Below are 9,782 nucleotides of genomic sequence, written 5' to 3'. Positions count from 1 at the left end.
TAAAAGTTGAATAAATTTTAAATTCATTTGCAGCTTAGCTGCATATACAAAAAATTACTTACTTCATTCCATCCATATCGATTCTTAGCTTGTACAATCGCTTCATAAACTGATCCCGATTGGAGACCTCTTAGCGTGAAGGACATAGCATGTGTCAATGGTTCATTTGCTGGACGAGATGATGGCGTCAGAATAACTGTGAAAAAATAAATTTTAATTTATGTAGAAGATAGATTGAATAAAAAAGTCAAAGTTTTTAGTGCGCTTTGTCTTCTTGTTCATCGTTGATGCTGCTTTATACTGAATGCTATAAAACTTTTCAGTGGATTTTTTTTTTCAATTTTATCTTGATTTTCTGGGGATGCAAATTTGTATTTACTGAATGTAGTTAAGTTGTAGAGTCATGAACATTGTGTTGGTCTTTGTCTTATTGCCATCACTTTATAAGCTTATTATCCAAGTAAGGTTATCTAGTCTGATTTTGTGGATGGCAAAAGATCATGTGGGCATCCAATAAACAAGCTGTTAATGCACTTGGAATTGACATGCGGTAACCAACAATAGAGCTAGTTTAAGGAGATATCCCTGCGAAACCATGGCTCAAATTGATCTGTAAAGTCAGCGAAGTAAGTCAAAACATTCCATCCCCTGAAACATCCATCAACAATTCCAATTTTTCACTTATCTATCCTTCCATCAATTTGAACTTTTCAATACTTTGCTCTTTTCAATTCCCCACAAAAAAATGAGTATACATGGCTTGCCCTTTCATGATCAAATGTAGACATAACTATGAGCATATCCACAACACATTCTCATCGTCCACAACATTTAAAGTTCATCATAAAATAAAATAAAAATTCCAAACTTAGATGAGCAAAAAAAATATAGACGAGATTGTTTAAACATCCACACTATTCACATAAAATGTATACGGGTGAACCATAAAGTGGACAACATTATGAATTTTGATGATGAAGATGAAATATAAATTTGAAATTGGATAGCAAGCCAAGTTATGTACATACATGCCGTCCATGTATGAAGAAAAAGTTTTTAATAGATGTGAAATGAGAGATGGATGTTTGAACTGACATATAGAAAAGTAAAATAAATTATAGCAGCAGCAACGAGAAGAAAAAAAGGATGTACATTGTGAGAAAACCTCCATAAAAAGTTAATATTTACTTAACAAAAGTAGAAATAGATACATATTTATATTTCGAAATATATACATATGTATGTGAATTGGGGTTGAACTTTTGTGTAAGTTTTAGGATGTCTGGTTGATATTGTGAGATGACTGAAGGTTTGCTTAATGCTAGATGGTCATTTCTGTTGATTTTTGTAAATTTGTTTAAATTTTATTTAAATTTCGATCAATTTGTTAAGGTCTTTGACATTTTAAATTAGGATCAGGTCAGCTATTGCAGTTTTTGGTCAGCTTTGCTAGTTTTTAGTCAGTTACGACCAGTTTTGCTTGTTTTTAGTAAGTTGTACTAGTTCTCAGTCAGTTCCGTTAGCTTTCGGCTAATTCTGATAAATTCCGATCAGTTCCATTAGCTTCATTTTGTACCAGTTCTATCAAAGTCAATTCACGTCAAAAAATGTCATTAATAAGTCCATCTAGCAATTACTATCCTTATACACATCAACCCACACATATCAAATAGACACCATGTGAACAAAAGATAAATATCAAGACGACTTACCATCATGCCAACGTGCTGGTTGTTGAAATGTTTCATTCATCTGTAAGGAAGGAAGAAAGCAATTTTTCACAAGAAGGACTTTTTTTTATATTCTATTCTATTTCTGTTATCATCATCATTACCATCAGCTTTCTGTATAGTAATCTCACTTCCTGTAGTGGTGGATAGCTGTCAACTTTCCATGTCAGATTATAACTATCCGGTGATTTGCTCCATGGTGCTGAATGAAATTCTGCTGGACCAGGACGACCACTGAGTTCCATGTATTTCTTTGAACGACCCAATGAGTTGTCGGCAACGCAGCTGTTGTAGATTAAAAACGGAAAATATTCAGTATGTGAGATTTGTGGTTGAGCATTCATACAAAATGCTGCTCGTTCCTTAATTGCAGCCTGAATTTACATCAATAATTAACAATCTTCACTCACCTGTAATTTCCAAAATCCTCTTGCATGACATGACGAATTGTTAATTGATGACGATTGCCACGTGATGACATGATACGCCTGTCTGTCGGTTGTAGTGGAAATGAGTTCTGGAACCATGAAACCTGTGGACAAATAGCACAATAAAATAAATTACAATTGGGTGGTTGAAAAAGAATGAGAAATCAGATGCAGTAGCTTGCAATTATCTTTAATTACTGAGCTGGTTGGTTGGACTTACAGTCATACATTCGTAATTCATACAGCACAGAGAATAATTTACATATATGCATGATAATTTTTTTTTCGGTTTTTCATTTCACTCTGTATGTTCTTCCATTTTGTATGGCATTTAAACTTTTTCTGCTGTTGCATGAATAATGCAATGGAAAAAAAAGAACTGAGAAGCCATAAGTGTTATGCAAATTGATAATTTGTTGGATGTAAAATGGGGTTTAAAAAAGTTTTGAGCAGTACAACATGATACTTTTGGTCTACATGCGGGGAATTTATGAAATGATGGAGATTTTTAAATCTTATATCCTGTATGGTAGCAAATTCTAGTATTTTCAGGGTTCTGGCTGCTGTAATGCTGGACATCACAAGCCAACGACCCTGAAGTCTAAAATCAAATCAGTAGAAATAATCCGTCCATGTTGATGTAAAAGGAAGAATAATTCAAGACATGTATCATGTCTTGACCTTCCCAGAAGGGCGACTCTTATAGATTATTTTCCTTACATCACGTTAAATGTCATGAGATCAATAACGTTGCAATAACATGATTTGGAAATGATTTTCTTGGTATCTTAAAATGGTTGAAGGTAGCATGAACTTCTAGAATATTGGATATAAGTAATATATATGTACAAATAAAGACTGTTGGATATTGATAACATTGATAAAGAAAATCAAACTTTGAAGGTTGCCATAATTTATTTTTATACATATGCTCAAAGAATCCTTGAGTCGATTCACAAATATATTGTCATTCAGGAATTTGATTCAACATTATTGCTATATTTTTTTCAATAACAGTATTGCTTATCAATGGAAGTGACATTTTCCGAGAAAAATATTCCGAAAAGCAATTTTTTACGTATTTGAACTATAAAAGATGCGGGAAACTTGGATAGGAGTTTCTTAGAAATTGTTTGAAGTAAATATATCCAGATACTTTAAAGCGAAAAAATATGAATGGAAGCGTATTGTGGGATTTCCAGTGAATTGTTTGTTATGGAACAAATATGACAGCATAGGCTTTAAGCCTTTAAATGCCGAGATCAAAGAAATATTGTGTACACGCGTGGGATCAAAAACTCAAAAATCCAGCATAGTAGGAAATCAAAAAGCACAACCGGAAAATGTAGCAGTGTGCGAAAGCAAAATTTGATAGCCATCCGGCTTAAACTGTTCATTTTGGATGTTTTTTTGTAGGAAAGGAACTTCATATTCTGCTGAGTGTTTGGCTGATGAACTATCGAGGATCAGCACTGATTTTCATGTCTATGTACACAACTATACTTGAATTACAGATAGATAAAGTTCAAATTTCATTAAAAATGAAGAATATCAATTGATTTCAGAGCATATCCTTCAAGACCTTTCATTCTTCATAAATCAACATATAGCCCATATAAACTAGCTTTGCATATCCTTATTGAATATGAAATTTCCAGGCTCAATTACTCAGCAAACTTGTCGAATTTTCTCCAAATATTTTACTAAAACAAACTTTATTTACAGGAAAAAAAGTTCAGTCCAATGAACCAAATAAAAACACATATCCAATTTATAACCGGAAATTCCTCATTCCCAAACATCCTGAACAAACAAAAGAAGCAAAAATGGTAAAGAGTGAAACAAAATGCATGAATAAATTACATTTAAAATATGTAGTTAATATTTGCTACACGACAGCATAATTGTAGATTTTTCTTTCATTTCTCACATATTCTCTCACTTCCTCTTTTGTAATTCTTGCTACATGTAGACACTCCAGTTATGCAGTACAAAAAAAATCTTCATATGGGATGAATGAGAATGCGGAATCCCATAAAGCTTTTTTCCCACTTACAGACAGTAAGGGACATGCTGGAATTGTCCAACATATGAAAAAGATTTTTCTCTTTTAATCCTCTTAACTTGAGTGCACTGAATGCTTTGTAATCACTTATAGTGTTTTCTGAGGATTAATTTTAACAGTTTTTGCATGTTTCATATGGTCAAGTTGTAAAGAAATCTCCACAAATGACATTTTATTCATTCATTTCTTTGTGCATTGGTTTTGATGGGAACAAGACAAGATGATTTTTGAAAGCCTGTGTAAGACAGTAAGTTTGACAGATTGTCGGCTTTTTCTTTGATTTATTGCTCTTGTTTTTGGAGGTTATGTGAAGGAAAATTGTAGAATTATCTCAATTTTGTAGGATTTCTTCTCAGCATGTCATTCGCCTTTTTGTCGTCATGATAGATCATCATTATGTATGTCCTAAGATGCGCTTCACATGACCTTAACCCTTATTCTTAACATTTTGACTTACATGTTCATGTCCACAGAAATAAAAGATTAAAGTAAGAGAACGAAGATCAAAATTAATTTTTCTACCGGTGAATAAAATTCAGCTTGAAAATGCTTACTCATACATCAGTTCTTAATCCTCCTTTATTCCATTTTCTAATTTAGAGCTGTGAAGACCATCTCATTCAATTTTATTTTCATTTCATTACGATTGCAGATTTTCAGATTTTTTTATAATTAAAAAAAAAATCTCTTCCATTTTTATATATTTTCTCGTTGATGTGTGATTAAGTTGGAATTTTCATTTGAAATAATAGAGTCATGATAGGATTTGAGATTTGAAATTAAATTTGAAGGATTTCAGGTGAGTAAAAAGAAATTTTTGAAGCCATTGATGGATTAGTGATGAGAATGTAAAGGATTAAATAAATGCTACTGTATGGACGTCCTTAATTAGACATTAATTGAGATTTGAGTGGATTCTATGTGTCCATAATAGAGTCATGAACAATAGTGAAATGATTGAGGTATTAAGATGAAAATTAGGTTAGAAAAACTATTATTTAGTATGTAGATTTGAAGCTAGAAGCTACATACCCACTTGGTCATTTAAAAGGAATCATATCTCACAAGAAGTAGTCAAATCTAAATTGACTACTAAATTATTTAAATTATTTCAAAAAGAATTTTTAATGCCATAGAAATAGCTTTCTATTTCCCATAAGACATCCTCTCTACCTCCTCAAAAATTCCTCATTAAAACATATATAATATGACCAGCAAATAAAAAATTTACAGAGCATCCAGACCCACCTCCTCTCATTCCATTTCAATGCAAAGATTAAATAGATTACGAAAAAAAAATTATTACCATAGGCTTATGAGCTTTCACATTCATCTATCTATTTATAGTGTACTATTATGACCACAGAACCTTAATAATATATGTTTATGTTTCCATCTCCTCCTTCTAAGGCATACTCATAATATCTCATCGACATAATTTTATGACTATAAAACCGGAAGAGATAAAATGAATATTTTCTTCCTTATTGCTACCAGAAAAAGCCTCATAAATTTCAAATGAAAATGGAAATGAATTTTTTTTTCGGTAATGTAATTAAATGAATATTATTATGTTTGGATAAATGTGTAGGAATGCTTAGGAGTTGGTTTAAATATGCTGCTGGCGCCATAAGAATACAAAAGCATTGAGCTTGAATGAGATGCTGAAGTGGTGAATATGGAGTGTTTTGGTAGGACATGTCTTTGTTCAGGGTTGAAGCAGAAGTGAGGAGCTTTTAATTGCTTGAGATCTTTACTACAAAAGGACCGGATCAATGCCATAGCAAAATGAAGGACAACTCTAGACATTTAATGCATAATGTTCGCAAATTTGGTCTTTAACTGCACAATTACTCTTAATGTACATCATAACGTGGCTGTGACTTCATCAAAATTACGTGACAACAATTCTTGACGTCTATTTTGACGTCAATAAATGAGATTCTCTCAAGTGTGTTCCAAATTAAAGCAGCACACTTACTTTTTGTATAGATTCCCAGAAAACCCCCTGGCTCCTCCCAACAACACTAAATATTCCAACTAGTCTGACCTCCCATGACTTTCATTCAAATAAAATTTCTAAAGAATCCATAAAGACTTAAAAAATAAATAACTCAAGGCAGAAAAGAAATAAAATGAAAAGACACACGAGCAATACATCCTCATGTACATAATAACATTTCTTGCCCATTTGCCATCATAAATATCCATAAATGCCGCACTAATGGCTCTCGTTTACACTATTAAGAAAAACCAAACAATAGTTTATTAAAGAGCCAAATAATATGGCAATAATAAGAAGAAAGAATGAAAATGCCTTAAAAATGCTTTATGTGAAACCCACAGAAATTGAATACCTTATCTATTTTGCAATTTATTGTCCATTTTGCTAATCCATGTGGTGAAATTATTGTCTTTTGGGGTCCTTTTTTGGGATGGAGTGGAGTTAGGAATGATTCTGTTGGTTTTTAAGCGATAACATTAAAAATGATGGGCAATTTTGACTAATTTTTGCATTTTTTCAGTCAAGAGTCATCCATTAATGACGTCTAGTCATGGATGTATACTGAAACACCAATTACGTCACAATTATACTGCAAAAGGAAGTTTCATTCCCAAAATAAACAATATTCCCCATTTCTGCCTCCAACAAACTCATTCAAGTCATGCAAACGAGTGAACAGGAAACTAACGTGATTAGACAAACATGAAATTCTATTAAAGCGTTGTCAAAAACACGCAATAACTTGATTTTATTTTTATATTTTTTCTCTCTTAGTCAGTCCAACACATTTGCTACGTAATTAAAATGAAACTTTTTTTTTGTTTTCTCTTTGCAAGCTTATTGAAAACAATAACTTACCGTTGGCTGTGGGTCAGCATGAACAATACATACTAAAGTTGCTTCAAAACCTTCACCCGAATGTATCCATGATTTTTCTGTCACAATATCTGGTGGATCTGTGGATAAGAATGAATAAGAATAATTAGATTCTGTAGTTCCTCCAGATTTTCACAAATATCATTTGGAATTTCCCTCAAGGACAGTCACGGAAGCTTTAAAAAAAATTGGGACATGGATATTTTTATCCTACATGTTCCACGTCCATTCAACAAATTAATTTTCATTCTGCTTGCCATGACCAACAAAATTATTTTACAAAAATTGATTTTTGTGGCTATACTGAATATTTTAGCAGCTCGTTGCACCAAAAACCATCCAATTTTTGATGTTATTATTATTCCATTGCATTTTATTGTTAAACAATTTATTTGCTCTCAAATGAATGTATAATGTAGATTGTTCTATAAAATCCACATTCATCTCCGACAATGAGTACAAAATTGAAACGATAAACTGCCGAAAAGCCACACAAATGATTGAAAATCAAATGCTAATAGCAAATTCAACTATAATGAACTGAGGCTCTTGTGGCTACCGGTAACTATTATTGTTATTATCAACGTTGTTATGCATGGACAGTTTTTAAAGGTGTATATTGAGGTGTATACAGGATGTCAAGGGATGGAACGATTTACAGAAATATAATTCAATTTATGAAGTCTTACTGTGACAAGACTTGACATAAACTTTGTATAGCTATGACATATCACTTCCCAAAAGCTTCAAGGCTGTCCACCCCTTTCCAAATTTAAAATCAAGATAATAATTCACAAACTTACACAAAACATCCAGTCTCATATCAACAGTAGCCGCCTCCCCAACACTGTTGTCCGCTGTGCATTGATAGACGCCCGATTGTTGTCTCTCAACACGCTCGAGAGTTAAAATCGGTCCTTCACCGATACGTGAAAGTGATTTTCCTGTTCCACTCTATTATTTTCATCATTGTTGATTGTCGTTGTCGTGGTCGTGGTCGAAGTAATTTTCATGTGTTCATAAGTGGATGGAAAATGAGAAATGAAATTTTAGTTCCATAATGTTACAGTCACATACTTGATTTGTATTGATTGATAAATGTGGTTCTGTTCGGAAAATTGATTTTATTTGAGTCTGCTTCAATGGACATTTTGAATGAAATGAAAAAAGCTTTTGAGAGAAATTGCTTGAATTAATTTTGTGGATTTTTCTTGATGCTATCTTGATTCTTGATTTATTGGGAGGTGTGAATGGGTATGAATGGAGATGTGCTGATTGAAGGTTGTTTTAACTTGATGAAAATTTACAGATTCTGCTGATTTTTTCACTTTTTTGAAGTATTTAGACAAGATTTGTGATTAGGGACAGATGCTCGGTACACTAAGGGTATTGACGTAGTGTATACCTTAGCAGCTGATCCTCAGGGGTGTTTTGAGTCTTCATATCTACAACAAGTGTCATTTCAAAGCTTTTTGGCTAACTTTTCATGATATTAGTGGCTTGTCCTTCAATTATCATCAACAATTCAAAACTTCAATGAATTTAGCCACTTCTCAATACTAAATCGAGCATTAATTCTCAAGAAACTTGAAAGAAACATTAAATTAATGCCAATTGAAAGTCCTTCAATCAAAATTAATTTCCAATTTCCCCGAAAAGCTTTGACTAATGACTCAATTTTTCAAAAAATAAAGTCTAATTACATTTTAATTGCTTAATTACTTCACGACTTAAAGCTTAAAGCTCCGTAGAGCAATTTCCAAAAATTTTAATCACAATCCTCTCTTTAAAGCAGCAAGCTCCAAAAAATCGATTAACAATTTTTCAAAAAGAAATTTTATTATCCACAAAAAATTACACCAGCATGAAGCTTTTTACAGAACAATTTTCCATCATGAACCGACATCATCAAAGTGTAATTTAATTTAATGCATCAAATTTTTACCTTTTTCATCTGCCATTATTAATTTATATGCACAAAAAAAAGTTTTGGCCGAGGGCATCGAGGATGAAAAATTTTTTTGTTAACGAAAAAGAGTCCACGGAAATTGTAGAAAATACGGAAATGAGACAGGAATAAATGAATTAAAATGCAATTTCAATGTGTGTGCTGTGCATATTGCCTTACCCATGAAACTTGTGGAACGGGATTACCCGATGCCTTACACTCCAACGTCACAGCACCACCTTTTCGTGCTGTTATTTGACCGCTTGATGGCACCGCTCTCACCGATGGTGGAACTGAAAATGAGAAATAATTGGAATGAGTTTTATAAAATATTATATTAATTTATACGTTATAATTCGAAGAAGATTACAGTACGTATTATATTGGTAATTCAATTCCAGTCGACATAAAATTTATAACCAGGTCCAGTCTGAACAATAATCGCAATGGACAAGGATAAAAATTTATTTTTCATTAAGCACAATATTACTGATGCATATCAAAATATATTTATGAATAAGCAATACACACATTTAATTTTAAATCTACCATGGCAATAAGCCATAAAGAGTGGAAAGGAATTTTCAGTGCGTGAAATTCCAACGCATTAAATACATAATTGAGCGTTTAAAGCCGGCTTCAGCTTGTGAATGGAGTATTTTAGGTAGGGTTGGGTTTTAAATTGAGATATTTCTGTGTTGGCGTCAACTTTCTTTTTTTTTTTTGGGTA

General features: G+C 32.5%; 1 protein-coding gene across 1 annotated transcript in view; it reads right to left on the bottom strand.

Annotated features, from left to right (window-relative positions):
* Positions 1-9,782, bottom strand: part of klg (klingon) — a 56,817-nt gene that overhangs the window by 9,426 nt on the left and 37,609 nt on the right. Inside the window, exons 6-13 of the mRNA XM_070634410.1 lie at positions 9,233-9,345; positions 9,050-9,058; positions 7,908-8,058; positions 7,087-7,184; positions 2,141-2,262; positions 1,835-2,015; positions 1,713-1,752; positions 63-196 (exon numbers count right to left, since the gene is read on the bottom strand). Coding sequence (XP_070490511.1) covers positions 63-196; positions 1,713-1,752; positions 1,835-2,015; positions 2,141-2,262; positions 7,087-7,184; positions 7,908-8,058; positions 9,050-9,058; positions 9,233-9,345 — 848 coding nt within the window. The remainder of the gene's footprint in view (positions 1-62; positions 197-1,712; positions 1,753-1,834; positions 2,016-2,140; positions 2,263-7,086; positions 7,185-7,907; positions 8,059-9,049; positions 9,059-9,232; positions 9,346-9,782) is intronic.

The sequence above is a fragment of the Chironomus tepperi genome, unplaced genomic scaffold, assembly GCF_022539635.2.
Source record: "Chironomus tepperi strain 1889 unplaced genomic scaffold, CSIRO-AGI_Ctep_v1 contig_85, whole genome shotgun sequence".
Classification (NCBI taxonomy): Eukaryota; Metazoa; Arthropoda; class Insecta; order Diptera; family Chironomidae; genus Chironomus; species Chironomus tepperi.
Note: the sequence above shows the minus strand (reverse complement) of the source record. Positions and strands in the feature narration are given on the sequence as shown.